The following is a 27,345-nucleotide window of genomic DNA, read 5'->3' on the forward strand; positions in this document are numbered from 1 at the left end:
TAAAGGAATGGAATGCAAATCTAAATGCATACGAGATGAACCGGAGTACAAACAAGATAGTTGTTATGACAGCAAATGGGGAAAATCAGAAGAAGCTGAAAACTGAGACTGAAGTCAAAACAGTGGAACAGGTTAATATCTTAAAGTATCTGGTAGGGGTGGATGAGGAGAAGGGAAGTTTGAATAAGGAGGTCAACACTAGAATCATAGAGTCTTCAGCCAACTGGCACATACTGCTAAGTGTAGCATGTGACAGAAGAATGCCAAAGAAGCTGAAAAGTAAGGTGTATAAAAACAATGGTGCAACCAGTGCTTCTCTATGGTACAGAAACCTGGGTAGTGAAGGCAGAGCAATTGAGTTAGCTGGAGGTAATGGAGATGAAGTGTCTGAGACTGGTGGTAGGATGCACACTATGAGAGCGATGAAGAAGTGAGGACATAAGAGAAGAGGGTCTATATCACAATGTCAAAGACACATTACTTCAAATGTGTCTTCATCGAACCCATAAAAACAAAACTGAAAACACCAAAACTACATACGAGTGATTTCTTTCCCTGGGAAAGAAATCGCTTGTCCAAAAAAAAAAAACAAATATATCACTACACACAAAACAAAGTGGGGGGGGCTTTCCCAGGGAAAGGAATCACCCATATGCCCCTTTGCTGACTTCAGTTTTCGTTATTTTAAGTTTGGTGAAAACGCATTCGAAATTATGCGTCTTCAACGATCTAATAGGAACCCAAAAGAAGAAGCCAAAGTAGCTACAATTCCAGTAAAGACTAAAGAGAACAGAATATAGTCGTTTTGGCATATTTTCAGCAAGGCAGAAGAAGGCTTTTTGGGAGAAGATTTGGAAGAAACAGGTTGAAGGCAAGAAGAAACAAGGATGTCCATCAAAGAGATGGATGGATTTTGTGACAGAAGACCTATCGTAGTCAGGAATATCTGTTGATGAAGGCAAGAATGAATCAACAGAGGTGGCAATAGTTGACATGACAACCTGACGCTAAATAGAAGAAAATGGGAAAAGGGGGGGTTGATGATGATGTTGAGAAGGATGAAGGTCATGAAAACTATCACTCTACCTGACTTCATGCTAGTTTCTTATAATCAAAAGGTAAAGGATCAGTGCAGCAGAATGCCTAACAGAAACATGAACTGCAGATCATTTCTGGATCAAACACAAAACACTCTATCCTTCCATATCTGCAAAAAGACTATTGGATGTACTCCTTGGGCCTCCAAGAAGCCTTCTTTCACATCAAGATTGGAAAATACCTCAGATGTTCTCAAACTTCAACATAAGACCCAAGACGTATTTTCAATTTTAGACCGTTCCCTTTGGGCTCATCGCAGTCTTTGGCTGTACCAAATGCTTGACAGTTATGGCAGCGTACCTCTGTGCCCGAATAATTGGCTCCTGGTCACTGTCATGATAGACAGCTCACTGGACTATGTACCATCTTTTTCCAGTCTAGGCATAAAGGTGAGTGTCAAAAAGTCCCAATTGATGCCCATGCAGTCCATGATATTCCTTGGGTGTAGGATGGATAGTGTCTGGTCCAGAATTTCTTCCATGGGACAGAGCTCTCTCATTACAATAATTTGTCAGATTCTGCAGAACCAGTTTTTTATATGTTTCCTAATGCATGTGTCATATGAGGGCATTGCACCAAACACTCAAGAGTACAATGTAATCAGTTATAAGATCAAGTAAACTTGCAGATCAGTTTTTCCAGGAAGTGCAAAGATCATCTCACATGGTGAAGCAAGTACTTAACAAACCCTAATAATTATGCTAAGTGTAAAGGAAAACAAGAACAATAATGAAGACTTTATACTGCATAATTTCTGACAGCATCATAGTTAGCAAGAAAAGACTATCTGAAATGGGAATCCCATCTCCAGCCATTTAAATGTAACCATCTAAAGCATACTGAGGGGCTGACAGTGGTGTTCTACTCTTTGACCAGGATGATATACATAGATCTGAAACTCATAATTAAATGCATATTTTTTTATTTGTGGGCATCAGAAACTTAAAGCCATCATCATGCCACATTAGCTTAATACTGAACTAAGCTTACCAGGTATAGGCCTTTCTGTCCTTCTCGACCTGTGGGTCTTTTCCACTTCAGACATGTGTCATTTAACAGAGTGACATCATCAATGCCTTCTTTTGCTGCAGGAAGATACAACATGAATAAATTTGTGCAGTACACCTCAGGATAAACTTAAGTTTGTTATTGTGCTGCAAGTGTTGGACATGCATGATGGTGGAGATAGTCATTTTCAGATTTAATCATCTGGAAAAATAAAATCATCCATATAAAATTAATGTGACCTGCACTTGTTCTGCCTTTAACTTCTACTGTCTGAAACATTTCATTAATGAGACTGGCATATATATGAGCTGTAGGCCAAACAATAAAGTGTAAAAAAATCACATTTATTTTTACTGGAAAATGCATTTGACTGCTTAAATAACTCAATGACACTTCCTCCCACCATGCAAAAGTTGAAATAAATAATGATGTAACAGGTGACTCCACACAGCACATTTCCAGTCCATTCATACCAAAGACCTGACTCTGAGTCATGTTGTGCTTACTGTGATGACAAATTTGTCCTTCAAAATTCTAGCAAAAAGATCTTAAAAACAGACATGACTTCAATCACTTATCTCCTAATGCCTAACCATTTCCACAAAAAGATTTCTTGGTGTGAAAATGAAATGTTTTTTCATTAGAATAGTAATGTGTCATTTCAGTATTACTTTCATCTCATAGGCCATACATTGGAAAATCACTCGACTCAGATAGTCCTAATTTCAAGGAGAAGGGGACTGTCTCTGATTTAGGACTGCGATTCATAATCAAGTTGAGTAGTATGCAGTGCAAATTAGTTACCATACTATGGAGTGCAAATTTGCACAGTTACCATAGTATGCAGTACAAATTTGCACAGTTACCATAGTATGTAGTGCAAATTTGCACAGTTGCCATAGTAGACAGTGCAGATTTGCACAGTTATCAGCCACATGCAGCATATAAAGTCACAGAAGTGTATCTTGTACAACAGTGTAGTTATCAGAAGAGTGCATTATGCGATGTACGTAAATAACCTGCATACTGACACTCAAATAACAGTGAAGTGAATCAGTGATGATATGCAGATGTATACAAACCACTACAGTGATTCATAGTAAGTTTGGGAAGAACTTAAGCAACTCACTGTTTGAGTCTACAAAACACCAGAGCAGGAGGGTAATATCTGTTTCAGGCAGCAATAATTCTATTATGCCCAGCAGGCCTTGCTCTGTAGCATCTTGTTATACTAGGCACCACCAACTCTCATCCTGTAGCACAGTGTGGTGTATATTTGCAATGAAAGTGTCCAAGACTAGAAATTACAGACCATAATTCACCCAAACTGGAGAAAGTTGCTACTTATTTTGTTGATCAGGACATTTTATGGATTCTGGTGGATATGTGCCACCTGCAAGTGGAATCTAGACTGTGGCTTATCTATCCCTGTGGATAAAAGGTATGTGCAGCACCTCCTATCCTAGTTACAGGGACCTCTCAAAGACAAAGAAGGGGCATGTTATGTGCATCCCGTACACCAGCCTACAAAGTACTTAGTTCCTCAACATCATGTTTCTACAAGTAGATGAGCTTATATGATTTCCTAGGACAGCAGAGGATGAGGCATCATTAATCCATTACTTCTACGGCATCATACAACTGCCTGATGCACTGGGTGATATAGATTGCACACGTGGAGATCAGGGCCCTACCTTGTCCACAGTTACTATCTTATGTCACCAGGAACGGCTGTTATTCCATGAACAGCTAGGTGGTATACAATGCAATGTTTTCCTACCAATGTGTCTGCACAGCACCAAGGCAGTTCCCATGATTCACATGGAGGCCACAAGTCACCTATATCATTGATTCCAACAAGCAAACTTTACTTGAGGTCAACTAGTTTGAAAGCACAGGCATAGTGGACAGAATATGTGTGCAGAGCTACGTAGAGTATATGCACTAATTCCCCCTTAAATATATGTCTGTCATATATTACAGGTGATACTGGATTCCCCCTTGAGTCCTGGTTAATGATATCCAGTGCATCCTGTAGTAATACAAACCCCACCACCCATATTAACCTTTATGGCTTCTCACAAACTATTAACTCCCCTACCAGAAGAAATAGACTCAATAACAAAGAAAGTACCTTGGACTGGATACTTACTAATAGTCCTCATCAAACTTAAACAGCAGGAACCCTTCCAGATGATCTAAGTGAGCATTCACTTACCTATATTATTAGACATAAAGCCAACATAACTTTCCCTAACACTTTCAGAACAGTACGCACCAAAAAGTACTTTAACCCAGAACTTTTCCAAACAGAACTCAAACAATGTAATTGGTCACCATTAAAATCTCTCCCCCTAAATGAAGCAGTAGAATACTTCAGTTCCACATTCTTAACCATCCTGGACCACCACGCTCCAATACGCTCTATTAGAAATAAAGCTAAACCAGCCCCCTGGCTCTCTAAAAATACTAGGGAAAAAATCCTTCTCAGAAACAAATCCTGGGCAAAATGGCGTACTAGTAAGAATTCTACAGATCACCAAACCTTTAGGCAACATAGAAATAGCACAAAAAAAGCCATCCTTCTAGACAAAAAGAACTTTTACCTCCAATTACAGCAATCCTCCCACAAAGAACCACAAAAATGTTGGACTAGCATTAACAAACTTCTTTACCCAGGCCAATCTATCACACCCAATCCACAAGGATCTAACCCAGAAAATCCCACACAAACAGCTAATGCCTTCAATTTTTTCTTCACAGATGGTATACAAACTCTTGCTAGCCATCTATCTCCTGACACCTCTAATCTGCCTACTTCTACTACAAACCCACCCCATCATTTTATTTACAACCTGTGAATACTTCCTTTATCTGCTCCCTTCTCCAAAAATTATAACCAGTACCCCCTCAGCTGACAAACTCCCAGCAGAATACCTGCAAAAAGGAGCTAAAGCCATTGCCTATCCCATTTACATTCTGATAAACAGAACCATAAGTGAAGGAACTATCCCATCTATCTGGAAAACTTCTCATATATCATCCCACTGCATAAAGGGGGGAACTCGAATGACTTCTTTAACTTTTGCCCCATAGCTTTACTATCCCCTCTAGCAAAAATAATGGAAAAATGCATCCATAAGCAACTACTTAACCACCTACTCCACAATAACCTACTTGCCAACTGTCAACATGGATACAGACCCTATCACAGTACCACCACAGCCCTGCTATCCTTCACAAACTGTATTAACAAAAAACACAACAAAAATATTCTTTCCTCTGCAGTCTTCATTTTTTTTTATCTAAGGCTTTTGACATGGTCACCCAACAACTCCTTCTACACATACTTAATTCCCTTTCACTTGATCCTCTATCCATGAATTGGTTCACATCCTACCTAGAAAACCAACAGCAGGCTGTACTCTGGCAGAATAAACTATCTAATCACCTTCCTATCTCCCTCGGTGTCCCACAGGGCTCCATATTAGGCCCACTCCTATTTTCCATTTATATTAATGATCTTCAAACAGCTATTCCACACACCAACTGCATTCAATATGCAGATGACTCCACTATAATCTGTTCTGCCACTTCTCAATCTGAACTTCAGTCTCTTACCCAAAAAGCTGTCAATACTGTCGAACAATGGTTCTCACACTGCTGCCTCCTCTTAAACCCCAAAACAACTAAACTGTTACTTTTTACACCCACCCAAAAGTCCACCTCCTTACATTTCACTCTCACATCCAACAACGGTACTCTTATTTCTCCTGACCCAACCACTAAACTCTTAGGAATAACAATCGACAACCTCAACTTTGATACTCACATAAACACCACAATAAAATTAGTTAACAAAAAACTAGGATCCCTTTACAGAATCAAACCCTTTCTTACACCAGTAGCCAAGACCGCTATAGCCAGAACTCACTTAATCTCCACTCTTCTCTATGCTTCTCCTATATACACCAATCTCTCCAAAAACAACCTCAACAAACTAGCAACATCCTATAATAATATTGCTAGATTTGCTACAGGCTCTCCTTTCAGAACCCATCACTGTTTGAATCTAAAACAACTAGACTGGCTAGAATTTCTTAACCAGCTCCAATTTCACCAACTTACAATAACCCACAAGACCCTGTATCAACCCAGCATCACTCCAATGCTGTCTAGCCTCATTACCCCTTACAATAATCTCAAGACTCTACACTCCTCAAATAAACTGCTGATCAATACGACCAAATCTAACAACTCAGCAGGTGACTCCTTGTTCTCTAACTCTGTTGGTAAACTATGGAATCAGCTACCCTCTGAACTCATCACTCAGACTTCTCTCTCACTTTTCAAAAGGAATCTAAAACTATTTCTCAACAAACACTGGCTATGTTCCTGTACTAACCCTGACTTTTTCCTTTTACTAATTTTCACCCCACATCCTTCACAATCTTCCCTTAATGTTTCAATTTACTATGTTATTGCATCTAAAACTTATGTATATATTTATAATGCACCCTCTCTTATACATTACCCTCTACGGAATTAATGCTTATGTTATTAATCACTATGAGTATTATAATTTGTACTCAAAGAAAAAAAAAATTACTTATATACTTGTAAGAATTGCTGTTTTTTTTATATATTGATCTGTCATAACTTCTATATTAATTAATTTTTGTATATTTCTTGGAGCTTTTCTCCCCGGGCCTCTACTGAAAATGGACATGGATCCAGCTAGACTAGCCCGGTCAACAAATGTAAAATAAAATAATAAATAAATAAAATTGTAATCTGTGAGTGTTGCTGAATTCTAATATACTACAGAACAAGAGGAGACCCACAACATCATCAAATGGGTATTCAGGATTCTGAATGTATGTTTCCATTGCCTAGGTACCCTTGGTGGGGCACTGCAGTACTCTCCTGCCATAGCCTAAGAGCTACTGATCATTTGTCTAATGCGATATAGCATGGCAATGCATAAACAAGTGGAACAGCTCCAGACTGTGGCTGTGTTAGGGCCAGACCTACACCCCATAAGAAAAGAAGCCATAATAAAATTATTTGTGGAGAACAGTGAGCTAAAACAGGAAGAAAAGCATTCCATAAAATTCCCTGCAGATGTCACAGGGCATTGCTTTTTGTTCTTTATACTTTCTTTGTAAAATTAACATGATTTCTATGAGGCAACATGGAACACTTTATGAAACAGGTTGAAATTCATTACTTGGCCATCATTTGTTTATCACACAGAAGTGGCTTTAACTGCTGAGTGATAGTAGGAGTTGTCTGTGGAATAAAGGAGATGACTGTCTATACTTTTGATCAGTATAAGAAGTCAGTGATCTGGCTTTGCAAAATTGGTGTGTACTTGTGTGAAGTAAGATAGAATGCTTTATTCCTGCTACTGTTATGTATTCATATGAGGTGCACCCAGAAAAGTGGATATAATTGATTGGCATGGATGCCGTTAGTGGATACAAGTGACTTACCCCCCTGCTGTTGTTTAATCACTGTCAAACACTGGTTACTGATCTGGGGTGGTAAGAGTAGTGTCAAACAATAAAGTTGCTAAAAATCAGTGTAAAAATAGTATATTATAGCTTATGTGTGCTGAGGGGGTGAAGCGAAGGGGGTGCAGTGTTTAAGCATAACAAGTTGGCCATAGTTTCTTTCATTTTCCATCACATGCATCAGCACTATAGATGATAAATGGCTACCTTTAAAGTCTGTCAGGATCAAGATGTATTAACAAGTGATTATTTTTCAAAAATAACACATCTAATGCATCATGGAGCATAACCTCCAGAGCTTCAGCCCATTCTATATAAGTGGATTTGTCTATTATCTACAGGCTTAGTAGTGGCCTCTGCCATGAACTCATCTAGTCTAAAACCAGCTCTGCTCAGAGGTGTGCATAGAAGGTCACTGTATTTTGTATTGGGGGACCACTAGGGATGGTATGGTCATTACTAATTTAACTTTCCCTACAATCAAACCTCAGAGGTGTGACATTTTTGAAATTGTATCCCCAAAAGAAATTTCCTCACTGGGAGATCTGAGGAAAGAGTATCACCTGATTCTAGCTCACAAGAAACAGGGACAGATAATTCAGGGGTGTAGTGCAAGCCCTCATTATCTGATTCAGGAAGAACCTCTTCATATAAGTAAGAGGGGGATCTCTTTCTCTTAACTGGTGTAGAAACTGGTAGTGAAGGCTGAAGAGAATGGGTTATCCTGAAGATGCCATAGGCAAAATTATACCAGTCTTCTTCAGAAGTTTTCTGGGAGGAAGATGTGACAAATATTTTGTCTTTTGTGTCCTCATTTTAGGATTCTCTAGCTTTAAGGTCTTAGGAGAAACATCCAAAGTCCTAACCTTCAGCAGAGATCCAGCAGCAGCATCCCTGAGCAATAGCTGGCAACTACCTTCCTCACCTCAGAGATTATGGTTATAGGTTCTTCCTTTTCAGCCGTAGCCTGACATAGTTTAAACAGACATGCTTGAATCCCAGACCATATCTGCCTCTTAAGGGGATGCTCTAGAGGGATCAGGAGAAACAGTGTGATAGTCCAATGGCTGCAAAAGCGACACTCAGTGGAGACATCAGACTCAGACCAAAGAACAAAGATAAATTCTGGTATTCCTTTGTTACCTCTTTCAGTTCATTTGTCTTTTTCTCCTGAGGTGGGACGTCCAGCGAAAAAGATTCAGTGTCTGTGATGTCATTTTAAGATGGAATAGACCAAATATATGAGGCAAAAATCTGGATATTCTGTGAAAATATAGACAGCTGCAAGGTATGTCAGTAGAATAAATCTCTTGTCTAATGAAAGTTATCAGATCACTTTTGTATTACAGTGTTTTCTAAAATGTTTCAGTTCATACTTCCTTCTCCCTTTACCATTAGAACTCTGAAGTCACCCTTTTTGTTGGCAGTGGAAGCTCTGACATTATCCCTTCCATTGGTGGTGGGATCTGAAGCCATCCCTTTTGTTGACAGTATGAAATCTGAAATTATCATTTTTGTTGGCAGTGATAACTCCAACGTTATCCCTTTTGTTGACAGTAGGATCTGTGATGTTATCCCTTTTGCTTACAGTTGGAAGTCTAAAGTTATCCCTTTTGTTGGCAGTATGCATTCTGAAGTTACCACTTTAGTTGGCCATGATCTTCCTACCAAAACTTTGAGATCATTGACTAGATTTCCCCCATTTCAATCATCATCTAACCTTCCACTATCTACATATGCAATATATAAGTAAAGGTGATATGAGGATGACAGTATTCCCATTCATGATCTAGAGTTATAAATATACTGGCAATACTGTCTGTTAGTTATTTGGTGTTCTAGGATGCATTTTTGTAACCTAAAACACTCTAGAGCGTTCATCTAACCTTATTGTCACCCACAAGCTCTGTCATGTCCTTCTCAAATTTCTTAAACTATCCTTAGCCCCCCTATGCATCTGCTAAATTATTATTTCTATTAATTCTTTTTCCCTGAACTGAAATCCACAGTACTCCTCCTTGCTTCATTTTTTTCTGCTATTTTTCCATGTACTTGTAAAATGTAACAGTAAATTAATATTTTCACATGCCATACGTATGCCTTACTAATGAGCTCATCAATTACCAGATGCAGTCACTCATATTCGAGTTATTGTGTAACTTTAAAATACATTGTAAAAATATCAGCAAAGCACAAATAAATGTAAAGGAGTATCCTACTGTCAGTGAGTTAATGATCACAGATAAATGGAAATTAAAAGCATATTCACATACAACTTTACTCTGAATGGAAAATACCTTAAGTATTTAAGGAAATATACCTTACAGAAATTTTCGTCATTTTTTTTTTGTCCCAATTAATCCTTCCACTGACATTGTAGGGCACTCCTTCTAACAGCCTTTATAAACCTATTCATTCCTTGAGGTAACAGACCTATTGCCTTTTGTTTCCTGGGGCAAATATGAAGCTAACCAGGAATGGGAGTTGTCATACCTGCAGCAGGAATATATATTTTGCTTGCGTGTTTTACTATCCCGTGGATGTTTATAAAGTCTAAGGGGAAACATGCAATACATTCATGGTGCATTTTCTACTCCTGTGTATGTGACCAAAATAAAGCCTTGCCTCCCTTAAACAGAACAAATTTATGTTACCCCAGTCCACAACTTACTGCACCCTCCCCATAAGAAGAGGTAAGCAAACTCTGCCTCTTTGTGCTTCTCCTCCCTCACACTGGCCTCAGTAAGAGCAAAGCTTCTAAATGCACTCTGGTTGCTTGGCACTTATTCAAGAGTTTATTCCTCTATGCCAACACTGCTGGTCTCCATTTTTATTACTTGATAAATAAAACAACAATATGTGTTTTCATATTTAATAGTGGGGGAAATAAGAATCACTAGTGGATAAAAATAACACAAATTCAAACTCAAATAGTATAAGTGGCTCAACAGGTAGCACACTAGCTTTTGGTACTGAAGATCAGAGGGTTGTGGGTTATATTCCTACACCATGTCCTTGAATTCCTTTTTCCAATACTGACCCTGCAGTGCAGCATAACAGGGTACTGCACTCCTGAGTATGCCATCCTTCGCATGACATGTTAAACTGAGGTTGCACCAGGCTGAGTTGGTGTTAACTCAGGTGGTGTAAAAGCCCACTGAACTTATCAAAGAAGGATTAGAGTCTTGGCAAAATTGGCTAAATTTCCTCGAGTCAGTATATGCACCACCTCAGGTCTTCTATTAAATGAGGACTCTGTCCTAGTGGGACTCACCCAGTCAACAAACAATAAATAAATACATAAAAAAAAAAAAAAAAAAAAAAAAAACAATAAAATTATTTGTGTCACAACACTGGACTACAGTTCAGTTAATAAGTAATACTTAAATTCCTAACTTGCTATAAATGTGCTCTTTTTTATAATAGACAGCAAGTGTTGCTCTTAAACGATTCAATATTACCTGAAGTCTGGATAAATCACATATTTCTTCATTAAACTAATATGGGTCAAATTAATAACTCCAAACAATTATTAATAGTGTTTTTTTCAAGTATATACTGAATGCAAATGCAGAAGAGGTCCAGCATGGAAAATCTCAAGAGGGAAGCAAGATGATGTTAGTTGGTTATCATAGTAGTTGACAGTTTCTCCACTTCATATGTTATTTGCTCTCCAGGAAACCTCCTTTTTTTAGCAGCAGGTTTTTAGTGCACACAATGGAAACATATATGTCAGCCTAGTGTTTGGAACTTGTGCATCCAATGAAACGGGTTTCAGTTTTCAGACATTAACTTGCATGATCCTTTGAACTGCTATCTTTTATTCGCCTTGAAATTGGTTTAGTTTCAGAGCACCACAACCTTTCTTAAAACATTTTCATCAATTTCACTTCATTGCTTTAGGGGAAAGCACTGTAGGCTGCTAATTATGACCTACATGTTTGTGTATGACTGACTAGGAGTGAGTTTATATTGCTCCTAAACTTTGAAGGTATGTTCTCTGACCTTCTTTAGCTTTTGATGTGAAGCCTCACGGCTTTGTTGGATATGGATTGACCCTAGGGCATCACTGGCAAAATAGCTTTGCTCCTAAATTTTGAAGCTGTGTTCACTGATTCTGTTTATTTTTTGATTTTGGTGTACGTCTCATGGCCTTCTTGTCTATGGATTGACCCTAGCATCACTGTCAAAATATTTTTTTTAGAATACTGCTTTAGATTTGAGATTTGTGAATTTATATATAGGTCTGGTTCTGTGTTGAATATGCTTTGCTTGACATCTAGTATATGCCTACACTATTCTAATTATCTTAATATGGTCATGGGTTCATAGATAAGTACTAGACTAGCTGGCTTTGTGGGCCATTTTAATCCTAGCCAGTTTCTCTTTTTTTTTTGCTCAAATTAACCTATCCCATTTGGTTAGAGACTGGCCTTACCCATCCTATGGTCAATAATTATATATTACCTGTATTGAGAATAACTTGGATCATATCATAGAAAATATGAGGGGACCAATGCATGGGATAAAGCATTAAGAAGCTACCTCTGTCTATTAGTAGTACAGGGGGCAGTCCTGGAGTAAATTTTCTGTTTCCCATCTATAGATCCAAGCTGAACTTATATATGAGTAGGGATGAACTTTTTTTATGTGGATGGGATCAGCAGTATCCTCTGTGAGATATTCTTGTCCCACCAAACCAGTCTTTTGATGTTGCATAACAGGTTTAGATAGTTAGATTGAGTGGTCCTGATGCCATTTGACTTGTTGCTGTTCAGTAAATCCACCAGTAATGGGCAGAAGGATACCTTGTATACCAGACACAGACCGCCTTTTAGCAGACTGTAAAATACTGAGTATAGTGACAGGCTTTGAGCTGGTCCATATAGGACATGTTGTTTAGGCCTTGTCTCCCTTTATTAAGGTACTTATGCAGATGTTCCAGTTGTTGCATGTGTCTGGACAGATACATAACAAATCCATTAATCCAGCCAAACCCCCTTTTCCTCATTTTTACACGTGGCTTCAGGGTATCAATTCAACAGTGACAGTCATCTAGGGCTGAGGTTTACACCACCAGGTGGCTAGCCCTACCACGGTAGTTCTTCTACACCACACACTCAGACACACACTCATACCTATGGCCAATTTACATTGTCAAATCCACCTATTGCATGTTTTTGGAATCTGTGAGAAAAGTGGGGCATCCAGAGGAAACCCACACAAACACAAGGAAGACATGCAGACTCTGCAGATAGGCATGTAGAGAATCAAACAAGGAACCTCTTGCTGTGAGATGACAACACTAACACTAAGACAGATGATAAAGTGGCCATAGGTGTGAGTCTGTGAGTAGTGGCAAGGAAGAACAACTGCAGCAGGGCTAGCCACCCAGTCATGTGAACCTTGGCTCTAGATGATTTTTACTGTTGAAGTGAAACCCTGGCCCCTTAAGCAAAAATGAGATAAGGGGTTATGGACGGATGGATTGGTGCATTTGCATTATCCCCAAGGTAGTTACAAATGGCATTCTTTATAGACACAGCATTTACATTTTTACCAGCACACTGGTTAAAAATTACATTTTTTGGTATAACGTTATAATGAAACATTTTCTTTTTGCAATGCACCTCCTCTTTTCACATCTGAAATGTACTATTTTAGTTGCTGACAGTTTTTTGGTAATCACAAAGATCTGAACATTCTTAGTGACAAGCTTAGTTTGCTCAACTCTAAACTGTGCTTTATTAGCTAGTGTGCTTTTACTTAGCACAATCCATCTAACAGCATCCTAGGGTCATTCTAAAATGACAGCTTATGTACATTACTTGGGAATGCACTTTACTTTTACTGTTTCCTTTAGTCTCCAAAAATAAACGTAAAATATGCATAAAATCAGAAATTTACAGTTACAGTTTCACTTGAAATAAATGTCTAATTATATATTTCAAGGCATGCATTTCTGAAGACATACAAAGACTAGCAATCAGGTCCTTTTATAACTTTTTATAGTCCAGATAGTCAGTGCTTTCTATGTCCAAATGCACTTTAAGTGCTTCACCTGCCAGATGAGAAGATAATATTTTAGCGCAGTGAGACTAGCCCCAATTCTCATGGGTTGCATACCTTTCAAAGGCAGCAAGATAGGATTCAATATCATATTCCATTAATTCTTTAGTTTTGGGGTGAACCTTTGGCTAGGCAGTACAGAGATCAATAAAATCACTCAGCCCAGCCAAACTGTTACCCTGAAAATCCTTGATATGTTCACTCATAATAGCACTGGTCTGCACAAGAGCCTCCATACGTTTCTCCATTTATTTAACAAAAAAGGGAGCAGTTTTCTCACCTCAGTACACTCATCTTATCAGCTTATTTACAGTGCAATTAGGTTGACTCGAGATTACTTCCAACAAAAAGAAAACAGAAGTATACTTGCTCAGATCACTCATGGATTAGACCAATTAAAGCCTCAGAAATGTAACGGACTACAGTCCCTTTTCTTGGTGCTGCAGCTCAGAATAAGATGCTCATAACCCTTATAACCACAACTTAATCTCACGGTAAATAGATACTCCACAACTTAAACTCATGGTAAACCCACAGGCAAACAGATACTCCACAACTAAATCTACAGCTTCTAGTATTGCACAGGTTAAATGATACTCCACAGATAAATCCACAGCTTCTCGTATTCCACAGGTTAAATGATACAACACAGGTAAATCCACAGCTTCTAGTATTCCACAGGTTAAATGATACTCCACAGATAAATCCACAGCTTCTAGTATTCCACAGGTTAAATGATACTCCACAAGTAAATTCACAGCTTCTAGTACTCCACAGGTTAACTGATGCTCCACAGGTAAAGCCACAGCTACTAGTATTTCACAGGTTAAATGATACTCCACATGTAAATCCACAGCTCCTAGTGTTTCACAGGTAAGCTGGTATACCACAAGTAAATCCATAGCTTCATCTAGTTAACAATAAGCCCAAATGTCTTCATTCTTGGCATCCTAAACTTCTCCTCATGAGAGGCAAATACATCTACCTGTTTAAGCTACAAGTCTCCCTTCCAACAAGATTACATCAGCTGCTTTACATTTAGCTTGCCATTATAAGGTCTGATTACTGCATTACCTAGTATATACACAGCATGGCTGACTGTTATAAGCTTTGGTATACCACAGCACCTAATACATACCCACTTTGCAAAAGTGAAACCTTCACTATGCCTCAAAGACTCCTCGCCAAGTGTAGAAACCTTGATTTTACCCAAACTGGGATATAAAATGGCACTGAAGTAATCATCTGCTTTTGCGCATTTGTTACCCAGATGATGTTTAAAGCTATGAGTTCTGAACTAAGTTTTCTAATCTTATAGGAAATATTTAATATATAGCACTCATTTATTACACAGACCGGGCCCAAAGTATTCTATTTATCATGCCTTCCTCTTTTGTTTTACATTGATTTTTAGTGGAACGCTCATTGTAACTGCATAATTTACGCATTTACTTACTTACATATTTATTTACTTACCCTTAGATGATCAGGCTACTTCCACTAAGCCAGTGTGTCTTTTTTGTTTGTTTGATTGCTTATTTGTTTTTCTTAGTGTCATTTTTTTTTTGTTTTGTTTTGTTTTTGCATTTTACTAGTCTAGTAATGATTATCTTAGGATTATTTATTGTTATAGTTTAATCATGGTTATTTTATTTTATTTTATTTTGAATTTGTTAACCAGGGTAAAGCACTGATCTCACTGGACCAAATTCAGTCTTAGCCCAGGAAAAACACAGTAAGATACCTTTGCCTATGGTATTTTTACAGGGTATGGATAGAAAAGGGGAGATCCTATTAGCCCAGAATAGGAAATAATTGACTTTTTTTGTGCGTGTAGCTCAGTCAGAGTGGGAAATTTATGTAGAGGTCAAACCATATCTCTAGGTATTTGAATGAAGTGATATTTTCAATAGTATTATTAAGATAGTCAAGGATTTTTTGAGGCCTGGAGATTGAAGTAAATACATATATCTGTGAGTGTGTGTGAATTTATCCAAGCAAATGTATATAACTATATGCTCTATATTTTAATATTAATTACATTAGACAGTTAAAATCTTTTCTATTTTGCAAGTAATATAATGTCATTTTCTGACAGACTAGTTGTAGTCAGGGTTTTATTTTTCATTTTTTTACTTTTAACTTGAATTTTGTCATAATAATAATAATAATAATAATAATAATAATAATAATAAAGTTTCTGGAAGGCTAATTTAGGTGAACAGTGTGGTTTTCGTAGGCACTTTAAATTTTGTGTGTGCACTATGCAAAGTCAACATTTTACAGATAGAAGGTTCTCTTAGGTGGACTAAGTTGTTTTGGGTGTGTGTGTGTGTGTATTTGTGTTACTCGTGCAGAGTGCAAACTTATTTTAGATTTGTAGAGAGTAATGTAAATATGACAAGTTTACAAGATTATGGTAGGACTCCGATGATGCAAATAGATCAATGCATAGAAAACTAGACAGACAGATAGATAGGTGGAGGACACATAAACAGACAAACAGATGTGATATTTGCAGAGTACAACCTCCTTGAGGCCAGAATATATACCCTGGAGTACACAGACCAACACTTTCCTATCTGGTTTAGCTGCCTTCTGTACCTTAGGTCATTGATCTAAAGTCAGTGATTACTCCCAGGTTCTTATGTTCACCATGTTATTCTATCTAAAATGTAAAACAATGCACTTGTATGCACTTCACCTCTCTATCCCACTGGTAAATGACTTGGTAGACCCTTATCCAGCTTTTTCCCTGCATCTGGAATAGTGTCTGATCTTTACGTCATCAGCAGATAACTTCAGTCTTCTAATTACCCCTCTGACATCCCTGAACCAAATACATGCAATAGGGTAGGTCCAGGTAATGACCCTGAGTCATACCACTGCTCTCTTCCCTTGCCATTGCAAGCATCTCTGTAAAAACCTCTGAGAGTTTCCTTTTCAGCTCAGCTCCTAAGGTTCTGCCCTTCTCCTTGCCATTTCAGCTTGGTCAATCACCTTTTGTGCAGTATAGAGTCAAAGAGAAAGGCCTTACTGTAATCCATGTAAGCCACTTCCTGCAAAATGTCATCATCCATCTGCTGCCACCCAGTCAAAGAGCTGCAGAAAACTGAAATGACATCTCTTCTTGTCTGTAGAGGAATTCTGGAATTACAACTGTACTTTAGATTTGGTATAAGATCTTCCCATGAACTTCTGTGCCATTGTCGCTTAACTAACAGCTTTGTAGTCACTTAGACTGCTCCTGCTAAACAACTTGTAAAATGTGATCAAATAAGCTGTTTTTCAGTCATCTGGTAGTTTCCAATTGTTCCTGCTGGCAAAAGAGATCTGTGTAACCCATTATATTAAGGTACTTGTGAGCTTTTTGAATATCCTGTTGGATATACCAACTCCTTCAGCTTTGTACTGCTGTAAACTAGCCAGTTACTTCTCTACGATACCTTCTTTCTACTGGATTATCATTCAAATCATGCATACACATATAGCACACACAGACACACACACACACACACACACACACACACACACACACACACACACACACACACACACACACACACACACACACACACACACACACACACACACACACACACACACACACACACACACACACACACACACACACACACACCTCTGCGTCACAGTTAGTGCAGAGGACTAAAGCTCTGATCTTTTAATGAGCTGCTGTTGGGGTAGGGTCTGATTTCTCCCATCTTCATATGACTAACGTCTGGCTGTTAGAAGTCATCTAACCAGACAGTGGTCCTGAGCAACTGCTAAAAAGGGGCAATTGTGTCCAATGGGTTCACCCAGTTAAACAAGTAATATAAAACATGTGCATTTATTGTCTCTGACTTTCCTTGTATCATTAATCAGTCTATTTGGGTCTTTGCCCATCTTCTTCCTCTCTGAAATGTCGCTGGTAAAAATGATCTCCCTGCTTTACCTCACTCTAGTTTCAGCTAAAAGTGTCCTTGGCATTCCAACTTCCCTTTTATCATTAATCCTACCTACCTAACCATACAAATTTCAAATCTCACCTACTCTCTCATCTTTCTTCCAAATGGGAATGCCCTTGCCACCTATACTATTACTTCATCCCACCCAAAACAATCCCTCCCCTACTAAAAACTAATTTTCTCTCTAATATCTACTGTACTATTCTCTCCAGTCTCAAATATACTATTACCCTCTCCGTGCATAATATTTTCCTAACCTACTAATGGCTAGTAGCTATATATTTTGAAATGTTAAACCTGCAATTGAGTTTATAACAAAAATATTCACTTTATGTAAATGTTGAAATTTCTGTACTGAATTATATCTTTTCATTTTTTGTAACATTGTGACAAGTCAAGCAAATATGATGCAGCTTATCTGTAAATGTTTAATTAGCTGTGTGAACTATGTCCTTTTGTAACATGTGAAGTGTAACTTGCAATTATTGTGGAGCTTTTCTCCCCGGACCTCCACTGAAAACGGGCTCTTCTTGGCCTAGTGGACTTCCCCAGTCATCAAACTTAAATAAATGAAATAATCAGTCTATTTGGGCCTTTGTTCCTCTTCTTCCTCTCTGAAATGTAGCTGGTAAACATGATCTCCCTGCTTTACCCCACTCTACTTTCAACCACCAGTGCCCTTGGCATTCCTTACCTATTTAACTGAATGCCTTCCGGCATGGCTATTTCCCTGCTTCTGCCCCTTCTCCCCACACACAGACACTTTACTTTTTCTTCCCATTGTTTGAATGCCATTTCCATATTTTTCAGCACACATGTGATTTCCCCTGCTCACCCACTTTGGTATTTCCCTTAATGTCTTTCCCCTTTCTCCTTTTGGGCAGGCACATATACATTGTTTTTGGGTTGCAGTTTTACCTACTGCTCTCCCCAATATCATATACTCCCACCTATTTCATTCTTGCTCATATATTGGAAATGTACCAATCTACAAAATGTCTGAGTCTGTCAACATCCGACAAGAATTCACTGACGTCCTTATTCTTAAGCCACAGCCAGCAAACAACTCCTTTTCTAAACTGGGTCAATTCACTCCTAACCTATATGAAAAAAAACCTCCCTTGAACAACAGTATTTTGCAAAGCAAACAAATTTCTACCTTCCGAGATACCTTGCCTGTAAAGGGCCAGCATTAATGAACCATCCACACAGTAAAAGATTCTTATTTATTGTCATGTGACTGCGAAGCTCACTTGTATTCGGTACTAAATTTCTGCTTATGTGACTGTTAAACTCAAGTACAAAGTTTGTTTCATGACACTCATACTCACACTTTAGTGTGCACTTTCTATTAATGTTCTTTTTTGCTATATACATCTACTTCATATCTAAAAACAATTCCTTTAGATGGAGTTGCTTCTCTTTTTAGCAAATGAATAAGTAAATAAAAATGATGAATACAAAAACATGTGGTTAATTACAGTATCATTCATTGAAGACATCTTCATGAGGCTCTGTCTTTTGCAATTAAGTAGGGGAAGCAGTAATATAAAAAGCAGAAAGCTCTTTCGAAAATATAATTTCTTGTCTTTGCCCCAACCCCTACCCCTGAACAGGGAGATACATACCCCTGCACATCCCAATTTAATTATTCTAACTGCAAACTTTCACATCTTGGTGGGGGGAGTCATTCCCATAATGTGGTAATTGTACATTCAGGCAGGAAGAAGAGATGGATTATTTTTTTTGTTACCTATCTCCAGTCAGCTGTATGGTACCATAAGATGGTGGAACAGCTGCACATATCATTCCCTTAATTTCATTAAACATATTTTGTTCTTTTCACCATCAACAAGCAAATGAGTAAAGTTACTGTCATCACTATCCCATATCTGTCACAACCTAATATTGCATTACTCACATAATGCTGCTTATTACTCACTTTGTATGTCTTACTAACAATAATATTATTTCTGATTTCAAGTTCCTATAGTTTTATTTACTTGGTAATATAAGCACCACGAACTTTAAACTAGATTTCAGACCAGTTCTTCTTTTAAGGGTTAGTGTTAATGCAAATAATTACATCTGAGATTTTTCTCATATACTTTCCTGCAGTGCATCCTACACAGGGCTTTCTGAGTGTGTGACAATTCCTACTCATGTTCTTTGCATACTTACCCTGGGATTCCAAAAACAATTCCATGTCTAATTCCAGAAGAAGAGCCCCATGAATTCTAGGAAACATATAGACTAATATAGCAATAACCCACACTTGGGTGTGGGTAATGCTGGATTTACCCATGGTTGGTGTGGTTTGGTCATGATGGCGAAGACCGAGTGGCCAAACAAAGACAACCGTGGGTAAATCCAGCATTACCCACACCCAGAAGTGGGTTATTGCTATTATACAATGCCATTATTTAAGAAAAAAATAATTATTTTTCTTAAATAATGGTATTGTATAATGCCTCCTTGCTGCCCTTCCACAGCTGTCTGGTATTCTGCGGCAGTTCTGATGTACTGCGCATGCGTATGCTTACGCAGTACATCAGAGCTGTAGGCAAAAGCAATGGAGAAAGCAAGATCTCCGTTGCTTTTTACAAACCGTCTCGCTATGGTAAAGGAGTTTAACATAGCAAGACAGCTTTAAAAAAAGCAATGGAGAATCTCCGTTGCTTTTTCAAAGCTGTCTCGCTATGTTAAACCCATTTAACATAGTGAGACAGTTTTGAAAAAAGCAACGGAGAAACCAAGATCTCCGTTGCTTTTTACAAAGTGTCTAGCTATGTTAAAGGAGTTCAGCATAGCGAGACACCTTTACAAAAAGCAACGGAGATAGGAAGATCTCCGTTACTTTTTTTAAAGGTGTCTTCCTATGTTAAACCCATTTAACATAGTGAGACAGTGTAAAAAAGAGTTATACTAATGGAAAACGTCCGGGCGACTGGACTTTTTTCCATTACTATAACCCTGATTTACAACGTGCATGCTGACCAATCAGCGTGCACATTTTGGAATATTAATGGAGGGTTGTTGTATAATGAGAAATCTAGGAGTCCTTCGCTTGATCCACAACAGGAATTCTGTACCACAGTACTTAAAAGAGTTTTACAGTGGTGCTAACAGCAGGTATAAGTTTTTTTGTAACAGAGTTTCCCGCCAACTGGCTTGTGTGATGTAATTACAGCTCCACTTGTATGTCAAAGCTGGCATGGCAGGCATTATCTGATGTATGGTCAAAAATGCCTGATATACCAATTCCAGCATACATGTGAAGTGGAACTGAAATAGGTACAATGTAAGCTCAACAATGGGGCTGGAACACATGTATGAGCAGTAGGATGTTTTGAAAGTAATTTCTCTTAGCCTGAGGATGACACACAGCACATTTCCTTTTTTAAGTCAGACTGCTCTCATACTGTACAGCCTCAAAGAAAGTCCTCCCCTCCATAACTAGTTTGTAACTGGTGTAATGAAAGTTCAGTTATCAAGCTTACAAAACAGCCCCTGTTCCCAGTAAACAATCAATAGAACAGTGGCAAACAATCAGTGAAGGACAAACGAATGAAAGCAATGAGAGCTGCCAGTAAAACAAACTACATGTTGTCATAACTACTCAGTACCAGCCTCAGCAACAGTTTGTTAAAAATGTTACTGCTGAAGGGTCCTACCACCTCCAGTGCTGAAATCAAGTGTAAAAGGTGTAAGATCAGAACTTGCTCCATGAAAATAAATAGCTATTCTTTTTATTCAAGTATTTATTCACTTTGATAGTCCCATTAGGTATTGTTTGTTTTCAGAGGAGACATGGGGATAAAAACTCCAGTGAAGAATAAATCATCGTCAACATCAGTAACAACAAACAATTACAACCAAAAATCACAATCCACTAACCATTACAACTTGATAGTATGTCACACTGATTTAATAAACAACAAATTAATAGTAATATGTAAACTATAGTTCTGAAGGAAAGATTCAGGATGAGTTAAACTTGTCAAGAGAAAGCAGAGTAATTGCTCACTCACTCCTTTTTAGAAACAAAGAGTTAAGGGAGAGAAAAAACAGAAAGCGACATAAAAAGGGCGGTAGATAAATTATTGAAAGTGACTGTCAGTAATATCAGTTTTATAGGAGTGAACTATGAGGTAAATATGAGTAAAATATGAGCTAAGCATGATCATACAGCATGTAATTCCACAAGGTATGTCAACACAAAACTTTAAAAAGATGCAGTAGCAGTCCTATGACATACATGGATAAAGTCCTTACTGTACCCCAGATAACCTGTGTTGGCTTAGCAGCATGGTCTCTTGAAGGACAGCAGGGAAAGGATGGGAGTGAACATCTGTATCAGCTCACCCATCTCTGGGGTAGGGAGGTAGCCTAGGCTTCATGAAATAACTGCATAAGAGGCAAGCTGCTTAGCTGGGAGGTTGCACATGCAATAAGTGTACATACACATTCCTAAGGCAGCAATCGTGGAGCTGGCAATGCTGCTACTAGTGGGCAGGGTTTAGAACAGACTAAGTGGTAGAAATATGACAGCACCAGAATCCTAAATGTCCTCACCAGACCCAGACTTGGGACAGGTTGAGCCCAGGGGAGGCTAAGCCACAGCCAGTACAGTAAATGAAGAGAAGACCTTGTGACATTAGATGGCTGCTGTGGGAGAAAGAAACTTTAAAATATGCAGTGTCCTATAACTTCTAGACACAGATTCTCATAAAAGAAATCGTCACAAATAAAGATCCTTTAAAAGATTAGCAGAAACATGCTACAATACAATATCAGAACATTTGGGATGTGTTCTTTGGGTAAGATGACTCATCTCCGTTTACTTCTTAAGGATGTATGAGAAGTAAAGAACTATAGCATTACAATGAAATAAAAGTCTACAATAAAAACAAAACAAAATAAAGGAAACAGGAAAACACTGTAACTCTGTTACCTTTACAGATCAGTGTAACATTTTCCCAAAGGCCATTTTGCATGCAAACTGAAGAATTACTTCCTGATGCCAGATAACATCCATCTTTGCATCGATAATGTACAAAGCTCCTAAATGTTGTTGTGCCACTCAAGATCAAATCTGTATTAGGTACTGCAGGAGGACTGCCACAGTCGATTTCTGAAGAAAAAATATAAGACTAATGTTCAAATTCTCAAAGCAGTGATTAGCTACAATAAATCAACTGTATAAATACTCTGAAGGCAAACATGTCTCTGATATTTTTTTTTAATCAAGCTCCATGAGATTGCCAAAAATACATTTTGTCTTTAAGGCCAGTTTGTACATTTTGAATAAAATGATTTATCTGCCGAAGCCAGCAAATTAGAACAGATAAAGATAAACCATCTATCCCACCAAATATATGGGCCCAAGAATGGGTTTTGTTGCTCGAATGGCACAGAAATATATATTATGACACCAGATAATAGTTGTTTGGCCTACCTAATCTGCACATTTCCTTACCTCTGGCATTAGTTTCAAATTCTTTTGAATCAATACTCATCTTTTTCTCCCACCTCTCATAAGCATTGCATAAAAAGCTATTTTGAATGCTGCTATTGTTTTTAACCTTGTTATCTCCTCTGGTGGGTTGTTGGGAACATCCCCTGCTATTTAGGTGACAATGTGCTTCTGTGTCACCCCTGAATCACCCAATGTGTAAACAGTTCAACTTTCTTGTTCTCATACAGCAATCTTTTTTTTAATATGGTACCAGCTTGTACACTGTGGATTTCTATCCATCCACAACCTTTTTTCTCATTTTTTGCTGATGGGGTCGAGGTGTCACTTCAGTAGTGACAATCATCTAAAGCCAAGGTTTATAAGACAGAGGAGTTAGCCCTGCTACAGCCATTCTACCACACGATACACTTGCACACACTCACACCTATGGCCAATTTAGTGTGTCCAGTCCACCTACTGCAAGTCTTTGGAATGTGAGTGGAAACCGAAGCACCTGAGGAAACCTACACAAACACAGGGAGGACATGCAGACTCTACACAAAAGACACCCCAGCTGAGAATTGTACCAGGAAACCTCTTGCTGTGAGGGCAACAACACTATCCACTATGCCACTCTGACGCCCATATGGAATTTCATTATTTCCTTTATACATCTCACTCAATGCCTTCTTTTTTAATATTATACATATAAACTTTTTTCCATTCGATGCATGACTTTTGGTGCACATCTTTCTCTAAGTTGTCTTGATGTAGCCTATGTTTCGATGAAAACGAGGTCTCCAGAACTGCACACAGTACTTCATTTTGGATTTACCAACTGCTTCCACAAATAGCTCATTGGTTCTTGTTTTCTTTTAGTCATTCCTTTCACTCTGCATTTCAGTGCTGTCCCATCTGTATTGCTTTATCTCACTGTCTTTCTCATTTCTTGTTTATCTTTAATTCATATCGGATGACCACCCCTCAACCACTGACTACTTGCTATTGCCACTCTATTCTTACAAACTATGTACTACTTTCCAGTGTTTTTGCTTTCCTTAGCCTTTATTTTGCCTTAACAGACTTGAATTACAGCTGCCTTGTCATAAGTAATTATTTCAGAATTGCCATCTTGTTCCAGTTCTTTGCACCTTTATGTATTAGTCCAATTACATAACCACATCATCCACAAAATGACAAATATTTGTTTCCAGATGTCTTGTAATGTCACTTCTAAAAACATTAAAAAAGACTGAATGCAATTACTTCCATTTGTCACCAACCTTTGTTCTATATTGACTCAACACTTCCTATAAACCTCCGTGTCATATTGCCTGCCCATGGCTTTACTCATGATATTATCACTGAACCAAATGTAAGGCTTTCTAATTCATTCACTCCCTTATTGTGCAGCACTGTATCAACTGTGTTGCTGTAGATCTTTTTTTATTTAACAAAAATAGTAAATATTACAGCCAAGGTAATATAGGAACACCCAATAAACAAAATATAAATAAGTAATTAAAAATACTACAAGAAGCACAAAAGAATAGATAAAACAGTAATAGTATCACAACGGAGACAAGGACAGGTAGCAAGTACAAAAAGCATGAATAAAAACAAAGGTGGAAATAGTTTACATATACCTGTATATATATATATATATATATATATATATATATATATATATATATATATATATGTGTGTGTGTGTGTGTGTGTGTGTATATATATATATATATATATATATATATATATATATATATATATATATATGTACTGTTAGCCTACAGGGTGCTGGCGGAAACTGGGCTACAGTTGGCCAAAGGAGGAGAAGAGGCAGAAGACATGGCCGAAGGCAGGAGGAGAGGAGAAAGGCTAGGAGTGTGGTAGTAAGGGTCGGAACTTTGAATGTTGGCAGTATGACTGGTATAGGGAGAGAGCTAGCTGATATGATGGACAGAAGGAAGGTTGGTATATTGTGTGTGCAAGAGACCAGATGGAAGGGGAGTAAGGCTACGTGTATCGGAGGTGGGTTCAAATTGTTTTATCATGGTGTGGATGGGAGGAGAAATGGCATAGGAGTTATTCTGAAGGAACAGTATGCTGAGAGTGTTTTGGAGGTGAAAAGAGTGATTTTTATGAAGATGGAAATTGATGGTGTAATGATGAATGTTGTTAGTGCGTATGCTCCACAATTTGGATGTGCAATAGTTGAGAAAGAAAAATTTTGGAGTGAATTGGATGAAGTGGTGATGACTGTACCCAAGGGTGAGAAAGTGGTGATTGGAGCAGATTTCAATGGGCATGTTGGTGAAGGGAACAGAGGGGATGAGGAAGTGATGGGTAGGTATGGTGTTAAACAAAGGAATGCAGAAGGTCAGATGGTAGTGGATTTTGTGAAAAGGATGGACAACAAGAGAGAGGAGCATAGGGTGACATACAAGAGTGGAGGAAGATGCACACAGGTGGATTATATCTTATGTAGGAGGGCCAGTTTGAAGGAGATTGGAGACTGTAAATTGGTGACCGGAGAAAGTGTCGTTAGGCAGCATAGGATAGTGGTTTGTAGGATGACGTTGGTTATCAAGAAGAGGAGGAGGAGGAGTGTGAGAGCAGCACCAAGGATCAAGTGGTGGAAATTGAAAAAGGGTAATTGTGAGGTGGAGTTCAGGGATGAGTTAAGGCAGGCACTGGGTGGCAGTGAAGTGTTACCAAATAGCTGGGTAACTACAGCAGAGCTAGTAAGGGAGACGGCTAGAAAGGTGCTTGGTATCACATCTGGACAGAAGAAGGACGACAATGGTGGTGGAATGAGGAAGTACATAAGAGTATACAGAGAAAGAGGTTGGCAAAGAAGAAGTGGGATTGTCAGAGAGATGAAGAAAGTAGACAGGAGTATAAGGAGATGAGGTGCATGGCAAAGAGAGAGGTGGCGAAGGCTAAGGATAAGGCATATGAAGAGTTGTGTGAAAGGTTGGACACTAAGGAGGGAGAAAAGGACCTGTACTGATTGGCTAGACAGAGGGACCGAGCTAGGAAAGATATGCAGCAGGTAAAGGTGATAAAGGATAATGAGGGAAACATACTCACAAGCGAGGAGAGTGTGTTGAGGAGATGGAAAGAGTACTTTGAGGGGTTGATCAATAAAGAGAATGAGAGGGAGAGAAGGTTGGATGATGTAGGGATAGTAAATCATGAAGTACAATGGATTAGCAAGGAGGAAGTAAGGATAGCTATGAAGAGAATGAAGAACGGAAAAACTGTTGGCCCAGATGACATACCTGTGGAAGCATGGAGGTGTTTAGGTGAAATGGCAGTGGAGTTTTTAACCAGATTGTTTAATGAAATCTTGGAAAGTGAGAGGATGCCTGAGGAATGGAGATAAAGTGTTTTGGTACCTATTTTTAAGAATAAGGGTGATGTGCAGAGCTGTAGTAACTACAGAGGGATAAAATTGATCAGGCACAGCATGAAGTTATGGGAAAGAGTAGCGGAAGCAAGGTTAAGAAGGGACATGATAATTAGTGATCAGCAGTATGGTTTTATGCCAGGAAAGAGCACTACAGATGCAATCTTTGCTCTGAGAGTGTTGATGGAGAAGTACAGAGAATGTCAGAAGGAGTTGCATTGTGGTTTTGTAGACTTAGAGAAAGCATATGACAGGGTGCCTTGAGAGGAGTTGTGGTATTGTATGAGGAAGTCAGGAGTGTCAGAAAAGTATATAAGAGTGGTACAGGATATGTACAAGGGTAGTGTGATAGCGGTGAGGTTTGCAGTGGGAGTGACGGATGCGTTTTAGGTGGAGGTGGGGTTACATCAAGGATCAGCTCTGAGCCCTTTCTTTTTTGCAATGGTGATGGACAGGTTGACAGACAAGATCATACAGGAGTCCCTGTGAACTATGTTGTTTGCAGATGACATTGTGATCTGTAGTGAGAGTAGGGAACAGGTGGAGGAGACCCTGGAGAGATGGAGATATGCCCTAGAGAGAAGAGGAATGAAGGTCAGCAGGACTAAGACAGAATATATGTGTGTGAATGAGAGGGAGGATAGAGGAATGGTGAGGATGCAAGGAGTAGAGGTGGCGAAGGTGGATGAGTTTAAATACTTGGGGTCAATAGTTCAGAGTAACGGTGAGTGTGGAAGAGAGGTGAAGAAGAGAGTACAGGCAGGATGGACTGGGTGGAGAAGAGTGTCAGGAGTGATTTGTGACAGACGAGTACCT

The 27,345-nt window shown here is 38.6% G+C and overlaps 1 protein-coding gene across 2 annotated transcripts in view; it reads right to left on the reverse strand.

Moving 5' to 3' along the window:
• SUSD1 (sushi domain containing 1) overlaps nt 1-27,345 on the reverse strand; it is a 1,084,671-nt gene that overhangs the window by 277,639 nt on the left and 779,687 nt on the right. For both annotated transcript variants that reach the window (XM_044061072.1, XM_044061071.1), the window contains 2 exons: nt 22,614-22,793; nt 2,089-2,183 (listed from right to left, as the gene is read on the reverse strand). In XM_044061072.1, coding sequence (XP_043917007.1) covers nt 2,089-2,183; nt 22,614-22,793 — 275 coding nt within the window. The remainder of the gene's footprint in view (nt 1-2,088; nt 2,184-22,613; nt 22,794-27,345) is intronic.

The sequence above is a fragment of the Protopterus annectens genome, chromosome 2.part0 (genome assembly GCF_019279795.1).
Source record: "Protopterus annectens isolate FY-2018-M chromosome 2.part0, PAN1.0, whole genome shotgun sequence".
NCBI lineage: Eukaryota > Metazoa > Chordata > Ceratodontiformes > Protopteridae > Protopterus > Protopterus annectens.